Consider the following 25,513-nt stretch of genomic DNA (forward strand, 5'->3'; position numbering starts at 1 on the left):
TCTCCATGTTAGAGGACAAAAAGACATTTTGCAGTTTACTGAAAAAAGAAAAATGTTAACTGGTCAGAATGAAAAATGAATGATCTGTTTGCTTTAACATTTTGAAAATCAGTTTCTTGGTAGATATAAATGTGCTTGCAATTATTATTTTCAACAAGCTTGAAAATAATGGACTGTTCTGATTAGCAGTCCATGTAAAATAGAAGTTACAGAAAGAAGACCACTGCGGTTTTAGAGGCCGGCATGCAAGGCTAATTTGAGCCTGTTTTGCTCTCTCTTCAACTGCATCTCCCATCACTAATTCTGGGCATACTGCAAGCCATAAATTTTGATGTCCTCCACACCACGGAAAGGGGAAATAAAAGTCTTCAAAAAGGAAAAAAAAGTCTCCTCCAGAGCTTTCTTCTGCATATTTTACACTTTGGACTGCCTCAAACAAAATACTTGCTTTTTAGAGGTGTTTTTACAATACACTGTCCTAGTGCCTGTGGGACCTGCTCCCATGAGATTTTTCCACAGCTGCACGCTTAGAAAAGTGATTTATGTGGTGACCATGAAACACACAATGCACTGATATTCCCAGGAAGAGGAAAACTAAACCAAAACCTACTCAGCCTTGAGACTGTATTTCCCACCAGGACAGCCACCAGGTTCACATCTGTCATACCGCTTTGAACTCTTTCATTCGCACTGCTGAAGATCACATCACCACCTCCACAGGAAAAACTGAGAAGAGCATGGCATGATGGTCAGAAGAAAACACAGTGCAAAGCACAAACATGTGGGAGACTACTTCAGAAGATGGTGCTCCTTTGGGGGCAAAACAGCTTGAGACAAAATCAGCAGTGCAGCGCTGATATATCTTGAAGAAGATTATTGACATTACTCAGACCGCTCTGGTCTTCCAATAGACAGCAAGGCTCCTCACATCTACTGCTCCTCCTGCAATAAATGAGTTCAATGCAGTGCTGAGTGACACTATGGTAGGTTCATCCAGCAAACCTACAAAGAAAAAAAAAAATCCTCTTCATTATTTTCACGTGCTCTGGCTGCAAACATTCTGAACAAAGCTCTCTAATATTTAGGAGTCTGAACTGAAAACGACCCAGGCTATCACACCAAAAAAAGTGAAAGGTAGCTATTACTGGTGCCTGTTCTGCCTCAAATTGCCAAAAACATTCATAACGTGCCTCCTACAATGCCCAAAGAAAACACGGAGAATCATTTGCTACAAAGATAAAAAACATGTCCTCTGAGGGGTGGGAACTCTTAACAAAAAAAAACCAAACCCACCACAAACGCAGCACAGAAACTGTTTCCCCTCTCACCTTCTGTGAGTGACATTCCCAATACAGTAAGAGAGAAATCTAGGCATAGAAAATACTCAGTCCCTCTTCCAGTTCCGCTACTAGCTTTCTGTATTATCTTAAGGGAGTTACTTAAACCCTTGTGTATCGGTATTTTTATCTAGAAACAAGAATTCTTACCTACCATACTTCACAGCTTTGTCAAAGTTCTTTTGAAGCTGCCTGAACACTTCAGAAAAGATATACGGAGGTATAACCCCCAGAATTATAGCATGCATCTCCTTTCCTCAGTGCCCTGCATTTGCAGCTGATGGCCATCAATGCATCCACTCTCAACTCAAGACCATGGCACACAGCTGGCTGCTCAAAAAGGACTCTGCTACTGCAACTACCCTGCTGCCAAAGCCTGTGTTGAAAACCATCACTGAGATGATTGCCCGAGAAAGTAACCATAAAACGCTCTGTGACTGTCTCCCTCCCACTCAGTCCCAGACAAACCTCTCTCCCCGTATTCTTATAGAGATGCATATACAGTATTTCTGTGTATTTTTATTAGACTACATTTTAATTAGACTTGATCACATAGCAGGAGTAGCTATCTCTAGGGGTCCAAGCAAGCACAAAGAGACAACGTGGAGAGAGAGGAGCTGTTTTACAAACAGCCATTGTGAAAGCAAAGATGGCAAAGGCCCCCAGCAAACCAATAGTCTTGTTGAGTCGGTTAAATAGTTCACCCTACCTTACGTAACTGCATGGCTATTGTCAGGTCCTTAACTTTTAGAGTAAATAACCATTCTGAAAAAATAAATGGGGGGTGGGGAGCACTAAAGAGCTATAACTGCTTTTTTACAACAATCCAATTCCCTGAAAAGTCATTCTTCTCAATTTGCCCTGCTTTATTAAAAGTGTGCATGCCAAGTTGAGATAACATCTCTTTACTGTTATAATTTTGATCTACACAGCAATTCATGATTGGCTCTTTGTCAGCTCTGGCTCTGATTCTGGATACACACACACACACACAAAAGCAGCCCTGCAGACTTCATGGGCTGTGACTATACTTCCACCATGCACACAAAAAAACCCAACTGCATTATGAAACTTAATTTTCTTCCTCAAACTTCCCATTTTGAAAAAAAAAACCAAAACCCACACAAAACCCAAAATTAATTGTATTCTGAAAGCAGACTTTGAAGAAAACGTGTCAGCCGTTAGCACTGTGCCTCTAATTAAACCAACTATTTACAGTCTCCATAAATTCCCTCTGTAGTCATAATGTAGTAGTTTCTATATGCCAATTTCACAGTATACACAACTGTTTTCATATTATCAGCACTGCCTTGCTGACTGCTTAAGATAAGGCCCTCATCTAGCAATGCAAAGGAGACTTAATCTCTGTCAGCCATCTATTAATGAGAAATGGGAACCATCCACAGAAAGTGTTCCGCTCCTCCAGAAAAATCTCTAACTGCATAAGAATATAATCTTTCCTAGATTATTTAAGGGGATGACATTACGAATATCCTTTCCCCTCCCCCCTTCTTATCCTGAACTAGCATCTCTTAAACAGAATGTCCTTAATTTTTGTTGCAACTCCTTCAAATGCTAATTTATGTTCCTTTGGTTGCACTTGGAGAGCCTTTTACATATATCTAAATTAATGTCCTGAAATTTTCATCAAGTTCAGAGAACGAACATTGCTACATTCAACACTTGTAAGCTTAATATATTTTCTTGCAACTTTGAGAAAATTTATCTTGGCAAATGAAAATTCAGAAATGGCCCAGAGCCAACTGTCAAGAAAATGTGGAAACCAAAGCAGTAAAACTTCCTGTATGCCAAACACCAGGAACACCCGTTTGCTGTGCTATTTCTCACTGTTGCTGAAGAGGCATCATTTGCCATTAGTCAAATCCGTTCACTGTCCCATCGCAGGTTTGATCCAATCAAGAGAACAGAGTTTGTCAAGAGGCACTGGATCAAAACCAAATACTTCCAATAAATTAGTTAACTTCTGTATGCCTCTGTTTAACCATCTGTAAAATGGATATTTTACCATCTACCTTGGTGCAATGCGCAGATGCGAATCACGTGTAACAATAATCTGTCTGCACACACAGTAGTACCATGGCACAATGAAAGTAACTCCTTACAGTGCTGTAGACACAGTCTGTCCTCTTCAGGGCAGTCATAATCCACTACCTGAAAACGTGTTTTCAGAAAGAGATGTCATGGTGTTGGCAAAGGACAGAAGCTATTTTACATGATATGCCCTTACACTTCTAAACCAGTGATTTTTTTTACAGACAAATCAAGTGACCACCGCAGAAGTCTCCCTTCCTGCATGGCTTTAAACTTTTTTTTTTTTTTTTTTTTTAATGAAGAATGGTATTTTCTGCAGAAAGGGGTGGGTGGGTGGGTGCGGGGGTGTGTGCAGGGACAGGAACCTGGAAGTATTTTCAGCAGGAAAGTTTGTGAATATGGTACTATTTCCTATTAATGAAAAGCAGACCTTGAAGTAGCCTGTGAAGTAAGAAAGTGGCAGACAAACACCTATATTAAAAACCATTAATAGACTTTTCCCCATCATAAGACATATTCAGGATATTGTTTTCGAAACAATAAAAGCTAAATCAGGATTTTTAAATACAATTCCATAGAACAACAGAATGTTTGACAATGGGAAACAAGTTACACAAATAATTCTGTTTCACAAAGCTATTATATAATTGTAAATCTATGTAATACAGTTTATCATTTGATTTCCAAGTCATCAGGCACAGAAGGAATACAATTGTGTTTTGTTTGCAAACCTCCCAGGAAAAAAAATTAAAATATACAAAATAGAATATATTAATATTACATAAAACCGAGAAAAAACCAATAAACACTTATTTTTACAGCTCAGTTCTATTGAAAGGAAGGTTGAAGAGCAGTTGTGATACAGCCTGAGTTGAACTCTTCCTTTTTCTTTACTGTAGCATGCAATAAATAAGGCCTTCAGGGTTTAATATCAAGTAATTAATTACTAAATTTATGGAAGGCTCCACTACAGAAATCAATAAATAATGACTAAAGAAGGCATTATGAATAAAACAACTTCATAATGCTGGTAACTCCACTTGAGAGGATGGCAAAATATTTCTACATAGTAAGTATACACCAATTCAATCCATGGAATGAATATAATCTGCACTGAATAAACTACTTAACATTTTGCACGTGACCTCAGGGTTCAGACAGGTTAATTTCTCTCCCATCTTTTTGCAAGGTCACATGTAAATACAGGGGGTCCTCTGGACCCTTCACTGCCACTTTTGCTTAGAGACTGACCCTTTCTTACAAATATCCACAGTGGCATGTGCTTTTCAAGAGGAGTTTAAAAAATACCTACATCAATTAAGATGACTAAGATGGCACAGAACGGGACTGCTCAATTCAAAACTGCCACCCCAGAACCTTGCCTAGCTTTTGCCAAAGCTAACGTGATCTATAAAAACATACACATATGTATTTTTTTATATACCTTTTAAGATCGATAAATATATGTTGATGTCTGTTGATAGAGCAAACGACAAAGGTACAAAGAGAGACTGTTGTCTGCTTCTGTTACCAAGGAGCAAAGGGCTGGAAGGTAGTGTCATTATCCATTACACAGACAAAGGTTGTTTTCATATAAGGCTCCATTCTAGAAAAACAAACATGTCAATCCACTACCACTACTAGGAAAATAACTAATGAAAAAGCAAGTTATTCTGGCCTAATGTTTGGAAATAAGATGTTACTCAATACGGAGAACTGAAAGGTACTGCATTTAAACAGAATTACCCAGACAAAGCCATCCAGGGTGGGGAACATCTGGAGAGCTAACAGGCTGGCAGAAAAGGGTGCAGGGATTACTCTAAATCATAAACTAAGAATGAATATTAGTATCATGCTATTGTGTAAAGGACCACCATTGTATTTACAAATATAAGCAGTATAATGACGTGCTATCAACCCCTGTGCTCTAGTAAGTTCTGCTAAGACCTCAAGTGCAATCACATGCTCGGTTTTTGGTACTGTTCAAAAAAAGGCACCAAAACTGATCAGAGTCCAGAAAAAGAAAGTGTGATATTTGTGAATGGTCTAAAAAAATAGGTGGTGTCAGGAGTTAGCAGTTTAATCTGTGGAGAGAAAAAAAGGAGGGGAAAAAAAAAAGGGGGGGGGGGGGGGAACATAATGCCCTTTATAAATAGTAATTTTTAAAAAGCTGCTGTTAAGAACATTTTTGGTATCCATGGAAGACAGCTAGAGTTAAAGACAGACATCTGTAAAATACCAGTAAAAACCACTCCGTGGTAAGGACTATGCGCACTAGAACTTTTTTACCTAGGGAGACTGTGGAATTAACATGCTGGGACAGTTTTAAGGACAGGTCATATCAACATCTGTCAAGAATGATAAGCAGAGCTGAATTTGTCTTGGGGCAAAGGATACACCAGGTGATTTCTCAAAATTATAAAATGAAGGCAATGCAAATTTCATTAAGTACAACAGTACTAAACAACAGAGTATGTTTGGTAACCCATCTTCAACCACACACACATACAAAAATAAAAAATCAGATCATGCTATAATTGTGTTTCACTGCTCATTTATATATTTCACCCACAACTACAAAGACAATTTGTGCTCCTCCATTTGCAGTAATGGGCAACTTAATCCCAGAGCTGGTGTTGCAATCTTAATATAGTGTGGTTGAGACACAGAGTGCTTATGGTGATGCCTAATCCAAAACTAGAAGAAGAGAAGCTAAATACAAGAGTTAAAGTTTTCATCTATTTTGTGTTTCCAAGAAGGATTTTACATTTGCACCATCCTCAATTCATGAGTCTTCAAGGGAATGTTTTTTGCACAAATTTCTGATCTTTTACATTCTTTCTATTGCTGTTCTGCAGAAGTAGCAGAGCTGCTTTCGCACAGCTCCTGCTCTGCATGCGGTAACAACATGCAGAGGTAACAACAACGAAGCTAAGTATGAGAAAGAACAAGGAATACAGAAACGGTGGAGGAAAAGCAGGGTGCAAGAGGCACTCAGGGGAAAGAGAAAATCAAGCATGTGGGAAAAAGGGAGTGATGAAAGGGTGCTGCAAGGACTCTTCTACTCTTGAGTACTGAAGAGAGAAAAGGTGGTGAATCTTTGAAAAGATGCTTGCATGGAGTGAAATGAAGAAGACAGGAGGGCATAGGCTGAGCTGCTAAGGGAAGGGATGGAAGATGACAGGGACTAGTAAGAACAGCTTTGCAAATAAAGATAGTGTCAATGAAAGAGAGTTATTACAGAGAAAAAACCGAGGCTCCTCCCATAGCTTTGAGCCTCTGGTAACAAAGCAGCAATGAGGCAGTATGTGAACTATCACTGAGGGATAGGTGTGATAATTCTGGAACAATGCAGCTTCCACACATATTTTATCCTACATCCGCTCTGGGAAAGAGGCTGACAAATCCAGTGTTGGTAATGGAAACCTTCCACTTGCCACTTCACAGCTCTGTAAGTAGTAGAAATAAAAGTTTTATGCTCAAACCCAGAGAAAACCGTTAGAACAGTATGGTAACAGTACATGACATTCTCCATTTTGAACATATCTTGCCACTTAACTGAATCCTAATAGCTCTAAACCCACCGGTAACAGGAGTACAAAGATTGACATGCTTATGTTTCAAGAAACTTTTTTTTTTCTTTTTGTGAGACTCCTTTCTGCAGGCTTTTAAGTTCTTACTCAGAAGGGTTTACCATGTTCTGAAGGGAATGAACCAGGCTAAGGAACAGGTCCAACTTCTGTAAGACTTGCTCATCTACCCAGTCCTCAGATGAGCAACAGCAGCTACTGACACCAGGATAAGTAGCATGATTCACGCCAAGTGAAGTTAATTTTCTTAGTATGATACATCAGATAAACTTTTGCACACACTTCTTATAGATACCAAACTCCACCAAAGCTGGAGACATAGACAGTCAACAGGTTCCTTAAAAAATTCCGATAGCTCACTTTTTATTAAAAGAGCTGTTAAAATGACATTAAACACTCATGAGTCACACTTGTTCACAAGAAGCCTCAAATTCATTTTCATTCTACTCCTCAAACAGCCAAAAGAGCAATTTATGTAAGACACTCTTTTACATTTCCAAATATCCTGTTGTTTCTATTAGTTGTTAAATAAAACATGCCATTTCATTCCAGTTAAAGAGGTGATACAAAACACAGCTTATCTTACATAATTTCATTTTGGGTGGGTTTAGGGTATAAATAATGCAAGATTCTACATGCTATAGGGTCAGCATTTATGTGTTACAAGTTCTACGTTACCTAAAGCATTGCCACAATAGAATATTTGTTCATACAGAAAAGGAACTATAGGAACGTTGCCAGCAAATTTTTAGGATTTACTCATTGATAAAGTGTCTCTCCCTGCAAGTAAACAAAGGTGATAACTTTCAATGCGTGCCTCAGGTAACAGAGATCAACCAGAGGAAATCGCATTAGCAGTAAGAAACAAAATGGCCCTGTCTTACATATAAGATTAAATTCAGATTTTTATTTTTTTTTTAAAGAAGGAAATTGTTAGGCCTTAGGTCCTAGCAAACTGTTGTGATCTCATACAGAAAATACTATATTCCTGTTTTCAAGTCAGCTAGAGGGTGAGAAAGGACTGTGGTCATCTAATGATAAAGGAAAACGCGTGCAAAGAGAAAAAAAAAAAACCACACCCCAGAGATCATGAAAAACATTTCAAGAACACTAGCTATTTAGGGTTGTCTGTAACTTTATAGGTAGAGTTGAAAAATGTTATAATAACCTCTAATGAAAGCTTTCATACTTGAAGTGGTTCTAGAGCTGCTACTGAGCAACTAGAAATAGCCTTTAAAAAGAATCACCTCAAAGTATCTCAAAGACAATGATAAAACATTCTTCAGTGTGAGAAGGACCCCAAGATTCAATAGAGAAGAATCAAAGAAGCCATTTATGTCAAAGGCTGAAAGGGAACAGAACAGGTAATTTCATATAAGCCAAATTATTTTGAAAGCCAATTGTGATGTCTTGCCCTAACTATACTCCTTTTACTGTCAACAAAAGCCACTATTGAATAATTCTTGTTTTCGGAATCTGCATAATTTCAGTCAGAAGAATCTCAATGCATCACTACTAAGAAAAGACGATCAATTGTTTGCACTATTTAGAGAAAACAATCAGTATTTCCTGTTCCATGTAGCATGGATGTAGAAGAAAACAAAGAATGTTTCCTGCCATACTTTGCTATGTTTCCCATGAAAGTGACATTTGGCAAAAAGCCCATCTCAAACTTCATTATGAACCTTAGATTTTCGGTATCGCTCACTCAGCTAAAATGTCTTCCTGCTTTCTTCTGCATTCACTGCCTGAACTATGGTTAGGATGACATTTCTATTTTTGTAACTTTATTATTTAAGAGTAGAAGAAAATCATTAAAGATGCAAACCCTAGGAATATTCATGCCCTGCCATGGGTCCAAATGAGTTTATAATGCAATAAATACCTTTTGTATTCCAGGATCTTTTTAGGTTTTCACTGAACTTGTGGAGTTTATTCTTGAAGGTTAACAGCTTTAAGTCCTCCTGTCAATTTGTGAAGCTGGACTAAGATATATATAACTTTGATTTTGTTTTGTTTTTAAAATTTTTCTTCCTCTAGGTACTTTCAGGTGTATAAAACACTATGAAGAAACAGTTCAACCTTTCCATGATGCTCTCTTTCAATCCTTTAATTTCTCTTTTCTCATTCATTTAATCTTGGAGCTTGCCGTTTCAGAGTAGTGGGAATCATAGGTACTGCAGGAGAAGTGGTGAGCCACAGTCAAGGCTCTAATGACAAGGTCAAAACTGCTATTCAGAATTTCTTTTTTTGACCTCATGACTTGTCAAATTGAGCCTGCATTATGGCCAGTGACCATGACAGATTCACAGAAAAAAAAAAAAAAAGAAAAGAGAAAAAAAAAAAAAAAAAGGACAGTGCAGTGCACCACTGAATGATGATGTTTCTGGCAAGCTGTGGCATCCATTCTTGGTCTAACTCTTAACAGAACTGAAACACTTCTAAAAAGCGCCTTAAAATAACAAAGTTGTGCTACATCACTGGTTTGGGGGGCTTTTTTTTTTGGTTGTTACTTATTATCATACTTTAAAATATGTTCTGCTATTAGGGTATTTTGATCAACACAGATAGTTCAGAACTCACATAAGCAAAAATAGCTCGCTGCTTTGTGACATTTTTTTCCCCTTGCAGCCAGAGTGCATCATCTGTTCTTCACTACAGCTTAGTTTTCTAGTGACCTACTCACTGAACCTTCCAGCCTTTCACTCCTCACCCTTGTGAACAAACAATAATCAAAATTCCCTTCTTTCATCTTCTTCCACCTGATGAAGGCAGTGAGAGGTCCCAGCTCCTGGAGCACCTGCTCCAGACTCTCTTGGCTTCCTTATTCCTCCCTCACTGCCCCAAAGCTGAGGCTCTCATCATACCATCTGCATTCAAAAAGTTGAAGTATACTAACAAGAGTGGAAAAATGGAGCAGGAAGCTCCAAAGAGCATGTCCAATTGCCAAAATCTATGTTCATCCTTCCTCCTAACCTCCTTTACGCCTTTTGGGCCAAAAATTTGGTTTAAAAATACATGGCTACTTAGCTTCAGTAATAACTGCATACCTTATCCAAACTGCCAAATACTGAGAAGAATGTATATTATTTGTTTTTTCTACATGTCTTTAACAACATGTGTTCCATGTCTACTCCTTGTCATTCAACCATGGAAAGTTTCCTGAGATACTTCATATTTCCACGTTACCAAAGACAAGTCTAAGAGTTATTGCAAATCTTGTTGGTTTTCCAATTCCACTGTTTAAAGAAATTTTGAATAACATTAACATTTCTTAGCAAATTAGGCTAAAATGCTACAAGACATCTGTATGTTTCAACAGCAAAGGCGCAAGTTTACAAATACCAGCTGCAATTCTATAAGCACAACAAAACAAATCCACTAAGGCTAAGTGTAACTCAGTTCAAAGGAGGAAAAACAAAGTTACCAAGTCCCCTGAAATGCTCATCCACCCTAGCATTAAGCGAAGTTCTAGTCTTGCTGTTAACTTGGGAGGCTAGTCAATAAACAAAGAGCTCAAGGGAGATAACTTGCCTGCTACTGTCTATCCTACAAACAAGAAGTTATTCAAACTAGTTATGGAGTCAAAAATCCCAATCAAGGAAAATAAACTTGAATTTTGCTAGAAGGTCAGCAGCTTGGCTCATTTTTGAAGTATCATTGTGATGTAAAGGAAACAGAACATGTGAAATAATAAAAAAGGAGCCAAAAACCATTAGGCTGAGATTCGTATTGCCACTCCATTCCTAATAAAGCCATTGAACTGTGTTTAAAGTATACAAATAATTTAATCTGCAAGTGAAGAAGAAAGGATTCACTAATATCGTGGAGAAGATGCCTGCCTGGAAGGTGAGACACTGGTATTCCCATTGCTACACCAGGAACTGTTTATATATGTGAACAGGGCTGATCAACAGATAAGGTTAAGACAGCTCCAGAATATTAAATTGCAGAGCACTCTGCTTCAAGATAGGAGATAAGAGTTCAAGTTTCCTCAGGCAGAAGAGAGAACCAAACTTTGGTTTTCGACACTGCTGGATCAAACCACCATCTCCTACTACTTTGCACACCATGCCCTTCATTTCTCATACTTTCCCACAGGTGCTCAAAATTAAATACTTAGTTTGGTGCTTAAAGAAATAGCATTTTTTCCAGCCATCACCAACAGACACTACTCCAGTGAAACTAGCGCATTGTCGAAGAAATGAGAATCTGCTCCACAGCAAAGTAACACAGCTCTCTGCCTCTGCGTTTAATTAGTATTATCCCTGCCATACATCAGACAGTTATTTAAAGTAGAGGCAGGATAGGAAGAAGAGATGGCTGGCAGTGAGCTACTGCCCACCAGAGCTAGGCTCTTCACCAGACCTCCATACTCCAGAGGAAAACAGCACAGTGCTCCGAAAGATGCTACATCAGGAAAACTGTAATATTCTGGGCCAATTTTAAGATACATCTGACTGTTTTTTGTTTGGCTTTTTTTTTTTTTTTTTTTTTTCCCAAGTATGTTCTAGTGGACTTGACTTCAGGCTTGATGCACAGGTCACCTAGAGTGCCTGTCGCTCACCGCCCATGCACTGCTTAATTAGCTCTTGCGACCAGTATTTGTTTGCAGCCACACTGGGGTAGACCCAGACCAATGACATTGTTATTAAGTTGTTCTGAACTTGGGACAAATTTCATGCTACTCTGTTGCAAACTTAGTTACAGAGGGGGAATTAGGGACTTACACTGGTAAACCTTCATCAGCAGCCAAATCTCAGGGAGGTGAGGCCTAAATAGGGATAATGGTACTAAAATTACCAACCTCAAAAGGATGCAACAAAGGCTAATTAATGTTTTTAAATGGCTTTGAGGGTGGAAAGTGCTACACAAAGGAGAAATAAAAATATTTTGTGAGCTTCTGTGCCGGCTAACAACTGAAGGCTCCAATTATGTGGCTTTCAATACTTAGCCGCCTGAAAATAATAAAGCAACTCTGATGATTGACTTCCTTCTTCCCATTTGCATGGTATTCAGCACCTCCCTCACGCTGCAAAACTTTAAAAGCTCTCTCTTCTGTCAAAATGGACTCAAACTATGGCTTAACCTTTGCTGAAGTATCATAAGAAGAAACCTCAACAGGTCCCATGGTGTACCAAGACAGAAAGCTGACTAAAGCCTGAAGAACCCTGTAGATGAAGGGGAGATGGGCTTCTTTCAAATACTGTTTATCAGCCTAGTTGGTCTTAAAGGAAGCTTCCAAATTCTGATTTTTCTTTTGCTAGCTTTTTTATCTTCCTAATTTATCTGGATGGGTTGTGAATAAAGCCTTATATGATGAAAAGAGGGTCTATTTTTCCACAGCTATATCCATTCATTTAGTAAGACATTATTCCTGCAAACACTGCCTTCTTTACACCCTTAAATGAACCTGGGTATACAACCATACTGTCACTAGTTTCACATGCAGCCTAAACCAAATGATTCTAACTGTAGTCTTATTAGGAATTTCAACTGCAACAGGTAAAACACACAGACATAAACAAAAAATTATCAGTATGCATTTTGTAAGGAATTATGAATTCCAAATTTTGCTAATCATTTCAAGTCGTTCTTCTTTAAGTAATTTCTTCTAATCCATGACTGATTTTCTTCATCATGCCCAGCAACACAAGAAATTCATCCCTCAGATAAGGTACTGAAATGGAATCCTTTTGCAAAGTATTACCCATTCATTTTCACATGTATGTTTTTACAGGATTATTGCCTTCCCCAACTCAATTTGCTTCAACAGCCAAGACAGACTTAAGAGTCAGGGGAAATCTGGATGTAGTAATTCCATATTACTTTGTCCCCTTATGTAAGACACAGCTACAATCTAAACTGCTGGGGAAAACCTACAAATAAAAATCAAGAGGGATATGACATATGGGAACCAGGAAAAGGGGCTTCCAGCTGACAGCCATTCCTTTTCATTATTTTGTGGAATACAGATTGATCAATCACCAAAAAAAATCACGTCTCTTCAAACTGCTTGAGTTCTCCTTCAAACACAAAATTCACAGACCATCTTGTTTGAAACAGAGCATTTCTCTGTGTGCTTCAGGCAACACTGCTAAAACAGGAAACCTACACAACACAGAGAAGATAAAGCATGGAGAGATCAAAGGAGAGTAGCTGTGCAGCATCAGAACCTACATCATGAAGAGCAGGGCCAGACTGGCAGAAAAAAAAGAAGGAAAGAAACCAATCCCTTTGAATTCACAGATGGAGGCCTGCCTTCCTCTGGGCATCTTTGTTGGAGTAGCATCCTTCTGCCGTGGAGAAACAGACGTTCCAAAGCACATCCAGATGTGCACAAATACTTGTGATGTGTTTCTCATTCTCATCACAACATGCTCTTGATTATTCTTGATTAAGACCTGTTTGTTTTCCCTGATATCCTGCAAGGCTTTAAGGTTCTTACAAGTGCAGTTTTTGAATACCTCACTAAACTCAAGACTTCTGTCTTGAGCAATATCCTTACTATTCCTCGAGGACCCGCAGTGGTGTTCCTCTGCCCAACGACTTAGAATAAGTGCAAGCTAGCACAACAATTAGTTGACATCTGAAGTTGCTATCAGCTGTCTTTAGCACACATAGATGGACTGGACAGCAGTGGTTGGGGGATGGAAGGAGGGTACATAAAAGCTGCCTGGAGAGTCAAGCTGAAGCTACACATAGGACAAAGAGGAGTAATCTAAATACAAGACATTATACCTTCTAGATTCATTCTTCTGTTGGTTTAGCTGCTGCCATGTTAAAAAAGTCTGACATTCTTCTGACTCAGCCAATACACGCTGCTGTCCTTCCCAAAGCAATGCCGCTCAGCTGGGTATTTTGGAATTTTTCTAACAATATGTGAATGGCAAGCTGGGCTGTACACCATAGAAGCTGTTCATCACAGAATTCAGGCGTTTTGGGGGTGTTTTTTGTTTGTTGGTTGGTTTTTGTTTGGTTTTTTTGTTGTTATTGTTGGGGGTTTTTTCCCCTCAGAAATGCACCTCCTTAAATGACAATTTCATTTGCTTTCTTTTTCAACAATCATATCTTTTGCAAGGAAATTTACCTAGTGGTCTAGATAGCATGATGCTGTACATTTCCATTTTGCTGTCATTTTTAAATTCAGAGGGGAGAAAGGAAAAAAATACACAAAGGGAGATGAAGTTAGTCAACCAGTTCCCCCTTCCCCCCAAAGTCCTCAGGCTCCTATGAGATTAAATCACAGAGTTAATACAAATCTACTCTGTCAGTTCCAGCAGATAGGCACTGCACTGCTTCTAGGATAAAAGAACAGCACAGTAAGAACTGATCCTAGGTTCAAAGTAAAAGTCCTTCTGAATGTAAAGGGACAAGAAAATCACTTCATAATGCTAAAAGATTAAGAATAGCTAGAAAAACATTTATAAGCTAAGGAGAAATTCTCCCCTCCACAATTACAAGTCAGACTACCAGAAGTGAGCTATCTTTCCCATTTATAACATAAACATTATTTTATTCGTAACAGTATTCCCGATTCAGAAGAAATAACAATTACCTTTGACAACCTGTTCTTCCCATAACACTAACATCGACAAAAATACAGTTTCAGAAGAGCAGAAGTGTTAAACTGAACATCCTGCTCCAAAAAGCAAGGACCCTTGGAAAGCACGAAAGGAAGATAAAGTCACCCAAGCCACCATAACTGCACAGTCTGCTAAGTCTCCAGCCTATAAACTCTGCCTATAAATAGACAGATTTTGCTTAAGGGGTTATTCATAAATGGGCTTCCAACAAAAACAGTGGTGAGACTGCAGGAGATCATTAACCTACAGAAAGCTGAGAGATTTTTTACTTAGTCTGCTAGTACTGAGTGGACTAAGAATGGTATTCACTTTGCTGTGTATGAAACAAGCCCTGCTTTATTTTCATGCTTAATGCTAGCTCTGTATTTAAATGCCTATGCTGCCTTGGTGTGTGATATATGAGACACTAAAAATAGCCTGTCTGTTCCAGAATTTCCATTGTGTCTACCTTTGAAAAGCTCCATTAACAATGAAAATATTACTATGAATTTTACTTATGAAGATAAAGCCCAAAATGTTGAGAGACTGAGACTGCACAAATAGTAAATCTCTATTTTATATTTTGTGTGTAGATCTACTTTATGCACCCCATATTTAGGCAAAACCCTCTCTATTTCAAGCTATGCTAGAGGGGAAAAAAACCCCACCAAAACCAACCACGCTTGAAAGTCCATGCCTTTTACCGCTACTTTTTCTTTTGTGTGTCTGCCTGATAAGGCCTGGAAACTCTCCAGAATTTAGGAAGTCTTATCTGTGTGTTCTCCAGCTATTTTTTTTGTGCTGTAGATACCTTTTTAATCCAACTCAGATGTTGTTTATACTTTGGAGGGCCTCTTGCAGCCACAAAGACAAAACAAAACAGTGGGATCCTGTTCCAGCAAGATAGAGGTGTCCTTTCAGGACAAAGGTAAAAGCAGCCACTATTGCACTTGCAAAGCAGAGCTGATCATTCCATGGCAGGGAATAAGCACTCTATTTTAGAATCCTGAGATTTTAATGGAAAATGCAAAGAATAGTGGACATGGCTAAAGCCATCTATAGAGCAGGCACAGGCAGACTCCACAAACATGTTCAGTATCCTAACTCCAGCTTCGGTGGCCAGCTCCCAAGGTGATTTCTTAAATACACATCATTCACTGACTGCAATAGTTCTGGGTGGTTTTGTCTCATTCACTGAAGGTTGGCTGGTTTCTCAAGTAATCTTATGATATTGCCAACCACCAGTACCGTATGAGCCAAATACATCTCTAAAAGGTTAAAGTCTAATTACTCATCACTCAAATTACTAATTACTCTACTCTTGCCACTTTCCTTCCACTAGGCCTTGCCGGACGCATACCATTTACATGTTATGACATTATCTAGATGGCCAACTCCATTTGTAATCAAACAACTGACTGCTGAGCATCTTTCAAAACCATGCACAGCCAAGACTGACGAGGACTACATACATGTTGGGCAGCAAGGCAAGAAACTCATGTTCATTTTACAATCATTTTTATTTTCTGACTTTACATGTGCAAGTACTGTAAAAACGCATGCGATTAGGCAAGTCAGTTTGTCAAATACACGCACTGTACTTTATCACCACGTATATAGATAGATTCTGAACACTTCCCCTTTCATATTGAAATGAATTAAATGGATGGAAAAAAAAGGTATACTTGTGTGCCTTACAGCTTTCCAGTGGCATGCATCTTAAACTTGATGTAATTCACAAGTAAAAGATTTGTGCAACTTCTTGGTCCCACAACCCTAGCTGACAGAGTCCATCAAAAAAACTGAAGCTGTTCTTTGACTTCAAGATCATCAGCTACAACACAGACTTTGGCAGCAGCTAGCTGGCTGCTGTCAGTGATGGAGGAGACAACAGAATGCAGTTTGCTCTTTCACAGCTCTATCAATGCCATCCTGTCTGGCTGACAGACAAGGCAAACCTGGTTTTGTCAGTAAGTGAGGCAGATATGATCCTGAAGACACAAAGGAAGCGATCACAGAATCAAAGAATGGTTTGGGTTGGAAAGGACCTTAAAGATCATCTAGTTCCAACCCCCTGCCATGGGCAGAGACACCTCCCGCTAGACCAGGTTGCTCAAAGTTCCATCCAGCCTGGCCTCAAACACTTCCAGGGATGGGGCATCCACAGCTTCTCTGGGCAACAAATTCCAGTGCCTCACCACCCTCACAGTAAAGAATTTTTCCCCAATATCTAGTCTAAATCTACCTTCTTTCAGTTTAAAGCCATTGCCCCTTGCCCTATCACTCCATGCTCTTGTAAAAAGTCCCTCCCCAGCTTTCTTGTAGGCCCCCTTTGGGTACTGGGACATAGATATAAGGTCTCCCTGGAGCCTTCTCTTCTCCAGGCTGAACACCACCACCTCTCTCAGCCTGTCTTCACAGCATAGGTGTTGTAGCCCTCCTCTGGACCCACTCCAACCCAGGTCCATATCACTTTTATGCTGGGGGCCCCAGAGCTGTATGCAGTGCTGCAGGTGGGGTCTCACAACAATGGAGCAGAGGTGCAGAACTGTCTCCCTTGCCCTGCTGGCCATACTTCTTTTGACGCAGCCCAGGATATGATTGGCTTTGTGGGCTGCAAGTGCACACTGCTGGGTCATGTTGAGTTTGTCATCAACCAACACCTCCAAGTCCTTCTCCTCAGGGCTGCTCTCAATCCATTCTCTGCCCAGCCTGTATTTGTGCTGAGGACTGCCCTGACCCAGCTGCAGGACCTTGCTCTTGGCTTTGTTGAACTTCATGAGGTTAGCATAAGTCCACCTCTCAAGCCCATCAAGGTCCCTCTGGATGGCATGGTTTACCTTCAACATGTTGACTGCACCACACAGCTTGGTGTCATCAGCAAACTTGCTGAGGGTGCGCTCAATCCCACTGTCCATGTCACCACCAAAGACATTAAACAGCACCAGTCCCAATACTGATCCCTGAGGAACGCCACTCATCACTGGTCACCACTTGGACATTGAGCCATTGACTGCAAATCTTTGAGTGTGTCCATCCAGCCAAGTCCTTATCCACTGAGTGGTCCACCCATCAAACCCACGTCTCTCCAATTTAGAGACAAGGATTATCATACAAGCACTAGCAAAGTGCTGTCCTCACAGAGTCACTTTTCTGGCTGTAACTGCATTTTAGCAGATGTCCAGCTCAATATTACCAGTGATATACCCATTATGGGCCTGAAAATCCACTATATCTACTCCAGCCTCTGCTTTTCCTCAGTCAAAAAACCACATGTTGCACAGGAATAGGCCAAATGCTAGGAAATGTGGGCAACTCCCATGCTGTTCACAAACATTAATGTCCAAACCCAAGCATATTCTCCATTACAAAAACAGAGGCAAAATTCCAAATGCAAAAAGCGGTTATCGTGGTTAGGGACAACTAACAATCCTTAATAGCACTACCACTTGGAAAAATACTCTGTGTTCGGCTCCATCTGCAGCTACTGTTTTGTTACAAGATATGCTGCTCTCCCAAACAATTTTACTGTGGTTTTTTAAAAATTCAACTCCAGAGCAGGATATCTAGACTGAAACGACCATGGTCTGATAGGAAAGGTTGGAGAGTTGATTAGAAAGTACAATATACAATCAAGATATCAACACTTGCTCCCAAACAACTTCAAATCATTTCAAAGTGTACAGAAGCAGCAATAAACAGTTCATATTTCTGTCTTCCAGTGGACATGCTACAAAGGGCAATCTGGGTGAGCTGGCACTAAGTACATGTTCCTGGCAAATTTCTGCCAGCTCAGGCACTTCTTTGTTATTACACTGTTCATCCTGATGCAGCCTCTCTGCGCAGCTTTTAGAGGATACTTCGACCCCTGGGGTGACCTGTTCTTTCTCTTTGAGCATTCAGTAAAAGCAGCTCCAAACCTAATTTTAGCCTTCCACATTTCTATGATGTGCTATTTATCACTCATACTGCATTTCAGAGGAAGACATCAGAACTGCCAGCCAAAAAAATCAAACTGCAGTCTCCCAGCTACATTACAGCTGCCGATTGCCTAATCTTTCATGACTATAAAATCTGAAGATGTATGCCAATACTTTCTGCTTTATGAATTTTTTTCTGCACATGGGATCTGTAGCTTTGAAATAGCTGTCAACAGAGAATCTCTCCCCATCCCCTTATTCCTCATTTACACCTGATCTCAGTGCAGGAGTTGAGTTTATCCTATGCTACCTCCTTCTCATAATCCAGTAACTTTCACTCCAGCAAAGCTCTGGAAATTTGCACTAGCACTACACGCGTATCAGCTCTGCTCCATTCTACGACTTTGCTGAAGACAGGGAGAAGACCATCAGGGTGGGGAAGAGCATAAGTACTTCCCACCTCCAGCTCTGGCACAACCCCAGTGATGGGAAGAGAGGGTATATAGACAGCACTGTCCCTCCTAACCCCTGGATAGCGGACCATATATAACAGAATAAAGCCAGGCTAGACTAACAGCCCAATAATATCAATGCATAGTAATTTGGAGGCTGCATATATTTGTTATCTGGTGCACGTATTTTGCCATCATAGCACATCTAGGATATGCTATGAAGCTGGCATTTCCCCCAGCATTACTCCTCATTTACTACTCCAAAACCTCTGCCAATGTACTACCTTTCCTCAAGCTTTAAAGAGAGGAAAAACATCACAGAGTCATTCTTCTGTTCTTTCACATTAATACTTTTGCAGTCACTTTGGCAGCTCTGCTGTTTAAACCAACTCCTGTTTCTACAGCAGATTACAAACAGGCACACTATATCACATTGAAAAATGCATTCTAGTCAACATGGCCATTCCTCACTCCCCATGTACCCAGGTCAAACCTGCCTACTTACTGATGACAGCAAGTCTCAGCTGCAGTCAGCACTGTTTGGATGCTGTTGTGAAACTGAGCTAATACCTATAGTCTCATACATTATGAGAAGAATGGCTATCTGATGTCCAGAAACCGTATTATAGTGGCAACGGATGTAGCAAAAATTGAGCACTAATTTAATTTTCAATTGTAATATTTTCTCTCTGACCCGAAAGTTGAAGAAGTTATCACTGGACTATTAGAGCAAGCAAACTCAGTATGAGAACCACTGAAGAGCAATCTCCAGGATGTCTTTTCACACAGCCACTTTCTCTGACTTTCTCTCAAGCAGAATGAGCTAGTGAATCACTCGCTGGTCTGTCTTGGGTTAGCTCCCATCTATTTAAACCAGCGTGAAGCTCTGCACCTTTGATGTGAGTTAATTAAGCTCACATGGCTTTCCCCAGCCTAGCTTCTGCAGCTTCAGAAGTGAAGGCAGCCAAATTAGGCCCATCTGTCCTAATGGAAGGGAGTCCTCTCCCATCACAAGGCACACTTCATTACCCAGCACAGGAGCTGCCTTCCAAGAGCACCAGGAAAGGGGGTTTCATTGCTGCCAACATGAGGCACGCCGAGTGTGAAGGTTTTCATGAGAACCACGATTCTGTGCCATCAGCTTCTCTGCACAGAAGCCTCAAGGGTCTCTCTACAGAGGGATTTCCTGCAAAAAAATCTTTTGTTTAACACTTTGAACTTCTTGGCAGCAACGTCTCTGCAAAATATATTTGACTTTTTTTTTTTTTTTCATTTTAAAAATAAAGGAACTAGCAAACATCAGCGGGGCAAAGGAGATGACTCTGTCTTGATCCTGCAGCCACTCATTGTGTAACTGAAGTTTGTAGTCTGTACAAATTCTGGAAGCCTCTCAGTTGCTATATTGGAATCCCAAGAAAGTAAGTAGCCTTAAGTAATCCACATCATCAAGCACAGCTGCTAGAGAAAGGATGCAGACCACTCCCTGTTGCTAATCAGCACTAGGATCTGGGGAAGCAAAGGTAGAAGACACAATTACACAACTTCAGCTCTGAAATTTGTCTTAAAGGATTTGATCTTGCAGAGGAACTGCAGAACTGTGATCTGATCCCACGCTGGCTCTGCCACAGTGCTGTGCTGAGGCACAATAGAGGCATTAGCCACACTTTGGTTTTGAGTTCCTGTATGTATTATACAAAAGTTACCACCACAGCAAAACTGTAAGTGACAAAAAAAAAAATAATTCCTTCAGTAATCTGCTTTCTGTGAGACAAGACTTGAAGTCTGTATGTAAGAAGATACAACACTGCTGGGAAACACAAACTTAACACTGAAGACCTAACAAAGCAGACCTAGAAGATTTTTTCCTCTGTCACTGATTATCTTTATGAAATGTTATGAAAACTAACAAAGAAGTTTACAACGAAAAAATCACAGCAATCAGAATACATACCTTAAGTAGTGACAAACACTTACTAATGTTACAGGACAGTAAGGAAACTGCCCAACAAGTGAAAACTCATGATGTTTTTGTCACAGGCCTCCTAAGAGGCTCCTTCTTAAATCCGACAAAAATGAGGTATGGTGATGACTTGCATGCAGATTAGTCTCAGCTAAAGTGGGACTCCCCAGGGAATCCTATGCAACTGTATGGGTGAAAAGCTGGCTAGCTGGCATTTAAGAGTAGTGTTTTATGTGCCATACTTGGAGACCAGTTACAAGCAGAGCAGTGCAGGGACCTATCCTGTTAGATACCTGAGCAGGAAATAAAGGGCACCCTCATTGAGGTAATGGACGATATACTTGAGGGCAGGGATGCCGTTTAGAGTGGCCTGGCAGAACTTCATGAAATTCAACCCAGACGAATGCAAAGTCCTGCTCCTGAGGAGGAGCAAGCCCGTGTACGAGGCAGAGGCTGGGGACTGACCACCTGGGCCAGCCTGCTTTGAAGAAAAGGCCTGGGGGACGGTAGGTTTAGCACAAGCCAGCAGCATGCCCAGGCAGCAATGACAGCCAGCAGCACCCCACACCCTGTCAAAAGCAGCGTAGCCAGGAGAATGAAGAAAACAATTCTTCCCCTTTCCCTGGTCCCTGTCAGGCCATTCTTGCACCACCACCTCTGGCCCTGCAGACCTGTGTGCTAGGTAGGCATTGATAAACTTGTGTAAGGCCAGGGGAGGGCCACCAAGGGGCTCAAAGACTTGAGCCCTTGGTTCTGCAAGAAGAGATGGGAGATTCAGCTTGGAGAAAAGACTTCAAGAAGAGCTACTGGCAGCCTGCTGGTACCTATGGCAAGGTTATGATAAAGATGAAGCTTGGTTCTTCACAGTGGTGCATGGCATGAGAATGACAGACAAGTATAAATTGCCATGGGGGGTATCACAGTATCAGGAAAAAGGTTCACTAAGAAGACAGTGAAGCAGTACGACAGGTTGCTCAGAGAGGCTGCAAAGCCTCCATCCTTGGAGGTCTTCAAATCTGATCAGATAAAGCCCAGAGCAAGCTGGTTTGAATTCAGTGTTGACACTGCTTTGAGCCAAAGGTTGGATTAGAGACCTCCTGAGGTCCCTTCCAGCCTGAAGGACTCAACGTCTCCTGCTACAGGTTCTGTAATGTGTAATAATGGAAAAAGGTTCTGAAACTGAAGATTACCTACATGCAGGGGCCTGGAACCTGTATTTGCACCTTCAACTTCTAAGAAGCATACTTTAACAGTTTGTACAGTGCAACTGAAAACCAGCACACAGTTCCATTGTGCTCATGCTGGGAGCACCTCGGAGCAAGAAAACAATGCTTTCATCAGATACTATCTTGCCTCCAAGAGTTGAGGTTTGCAAGCAAATGTGCACAAGCAAAAAGTACTCTAATTAAAGAACTAAGAAATGCAGACTCCAAGGCTTAATGAATCATAACAAATACCTAGAAAAAAAATTAACCCTGCCAATTTCCAAGTGTTTAATTGAGTTGGCTGAAATGTTTGTGTGCATGAACACAATCACATATAGTTATTTCCCTGGGTAGAACTCTTAAAGCTGAAATACTGATTCTTCATCTGGGGCACGAATGGCAGTTATTTGTTAATAAAGTCATAATTTGTCTACATACCATATCAAGGTCTTGGGAAACCCTCCGCTTGCGCAGCTCTTCCATCCTCTCACACACATCCGTGAAGCAGGTGTTATAGTAGTCTGCATACTGCTGTGCCAGGTCATCAATATTTCCCAGTGACCCATCCTATGGTGAAGACAAAGGAAGAAGAGGTTAATCGCATTTAAAATTACAATTTAAAGCTAACACCACAACTCTGAGGGAGACCACTTTCCTGCAGCGTATCCAATGCACAGCTCTTGGGCCACCCTCTCAACCCCTAGCCCCAAGCACGGGTAACACCCAAGAACAGCTGGGAACTGCAGTACCACAGTAGCTCATCAGAAACAGGTGGGACCCTGCTAATTCCTACAGAGAGAGAAGGTAGGGACAGCAACGCACAGCAGTGGAACAATATATCCCCAAGCACTATCTGCTTCAATTCCCTCCCACCCACATGTATTCATATTCCATCTGGTTCTCCCAAGCAGCTGCCCACTCATCCAATAACCAGTCATTATGTACGTTTCACTAACCTTATTTACTTGGGAGTAGCCCTGCTTTCCTTGACAATGACTAACAGCAATTTAAAACATTAAACTTCTTGCTTATAAGCACAATCAGCCAGACTGCAAACAATTCCAGCCAAATGACTTTAACAGGCGAGTTTATGCCACCCACAAAGACATTCTGCCAGTTGGTCTTGCAAGACATACTGGAGGCAGAAACATGGCTTGCTCAGTCCCAAATGTCTGCTTTGCTAGGCAGGATTGCTATCCTGTTAATAAAATAGCTATCTACAGCCAGGAATGTAATTGTAATCATCTGTTAATTACAGTCAAAATTTATACTTTTTAAATTATAGATAAATAAGGAAAAAGAACTCAAACCAAAACCAGGCTGGATGTTAAGTGGCATGAGATACCCTTCCAAGCTTCAGATATGTATGCCATAGGGGGCTGGGCGAGGGGGTGGGCAAGGTGAATTACTAAATTTTTGGTATTAGATGCACACGGGTTTTTTGACCTATATTAAAATAGGTCCAAAAGATTGGATGGAGTCACTTTGTTTCTTAGTCTAATTTATGAAAGAACATAGATGTTATTGTATACATTCCTTAAAAGGTAACAATGTACACTTTGTGCATATTCTGAGAGAAAACAAGAATACACTGCAGAGTGTTATTTCCTTGTTGCTGTTAACAGACATAACAGAAATAAAATCGTATCTTGAATATCAAGAAAAAACTAAGCAATTGAGAAATCATTTTACAATAATTATGCTAAGAATATACATAAATTGCAATGTGAAGTTTTAGCATATGAGCTAGAAGGAAATCTTTTAATTAAAAACCACACCTTACTGAAGCTGTTGCCATTTGGAAATAAGTATTTGGTCCTGGCTCTCAGGTTCTTCACTATGCTGAAGAAGCAGATCTGTTCTATGAAGTATCACTTCCAGAGAATTTGAAAAATATCCCAGTTTAAATCAAAATGAAAGCCTATTAAACCTCAGACTCTGTGAAACACACTGTCTACTTTTTAAAAGTGCAATTCTACGTGTACAACAGGTACCTCAAATTCCCCAGGAAGTATTGTAGAGCTCATGTTCCCAAACTTCAGAACAGTTCGCAGTTTCTTAAAACTACTGTATATGCTATGGGTGGAAAATGGCTTACGTGTCACTTGTTGGAGCAGCAGAAGCAAATCCACTACACTAAATATATATCTATAAACACACACTCCTTTATACATACCTACGTATTTTTTACTGTATTTCCTATCTCTCAACCTGTCAAAGATCTCAAACGGGAGATGTTTCAAATGTTAGAAGGCCAGGTTCCTTAGTGCAAATACACTTCTCTGAAGCTCAGACTTTCCAGAGCTTTGGACAAATGACTTTCCACACTGCTAAGCAAGTGTATAGTTTACGAGGACAAAACAGCGGCATCTTTGAGAGCACAACAGTGCTACCCTGCCTTTCTACTGGAGCAGCAGCACTACCAGCTCAGCAGGCAGCAAGCATACACATTCCTCCAGCCACCTCCTTGCCATCCATCACTTCCCAACAAGCTGGGGAAGAAACTTTGACACTGTGCCACAAGGTCCACACATCTGCCCGTGCAACTGGATACTCCTCTGGTGTCTGGGGGCATGCTTGCTCATCCCATGCACACAACAAGCTGCTTTCACAAGGTTTGTGCACTCAGTAGGGATAACTAGTGCTGCAGCGCTGGGAAGAAAAAAGAACGCCAAACAGAAAAGAACACCCCAAAACCTAACCTTCCCTTGCTTGCTTTTGCAGACAATAAGAAAACCTGTATGATTTCCAAAGAGCTGACATGACATCTGAATCCCGGCCTCTCCGTCATAACAAACATCCCTCTCAAAGGGTTACAAAAATTTCCACTTTGGAGTATCTTCCCCAGCTGGAGTCTGTTTATGCCTTGATAAGCTTTGCCAGTTAAGAATACAGAAGCTGGAAACAATAATGATAAGGGCGGCAATCATTTTATTAGAACAATATGAAATCTGCATATTTACTTCATCAGTCCATTTCCTCTCTCAATATCAGAAACCATTATATTTCATACATTAAACCTGCTTGGAAATGGGCATAACTTGTGAAGGTAAAGTCACGACTGAAACCGAGTGATATACTCCAAATCCAAACACATCATATGAACTTCAGCTTAGCTGAGAGCCAGGTGGAGCTGAGGTGGGGATCGCAGCACGCTCCAGCACTCCTCCACACACAGACACCTCCTCAGGTCCACGGTCACAGACTGCTCTCAGGATAGCGATGGCACTGCACAATGGACCAAACAAAGCCGAACATGCACCCATTTTCCACTTAAGTTGGCATGCAGTTCACTCTGCTTTTTCAAAAGGTGGTCTCTACAAGGCTGAAGGCTGTTGACTGCCCCTTGAGCAAAATCGGCTCAGTTGCAGCACCCCAATTACAGCCCACAGACCACGGGTGGCCCCACCACCAGCTAGCACGTGGCTGCAG

At 40.6% G+C, this 25,513-nt stretch overlaps 1 protein-coding gene across 9 annotated transcripts in view; it reads right to left on the reverse strand.

The window, feature by feature from the left end:
• The window catches only part of LOC101915770 (SAM and SH3 domain-containing protein 1), a 569,828-nt gene that overhangs the window by 79,248 nt on the left and 465,067 nt on the right, over window positions 1–25,513 (reverse strand). For all 9 annotated transcript variants that reach the window (XM_055810044.1, XM_055810043.1, XM_055810042.1 and 6 more), the window contains one exon: window positions 22,520–22,648. In XM_055810044.1, coding sequence (XP_055666019.1) covers window positions 22,520–22,648 — 129 coding nt within the window. The remainder of the gene's footprint in view (window positions 1–22,519; window positions 22,649–25,513) is intronic.

Source organism: Falco peregrinus, chromosome 7 (assembly GCF_023634155.1).
Source record: "Falco peregrinus isolate bFalPer1 chromosome 7, bFalPer1.pri, whole genome shotgun sequence".
Lineage (NCBI taxonomy): Eukaryota > Metazoa > Chordata > Aves > Falconiformes > Falconidae > Falco > Falco peregrinus.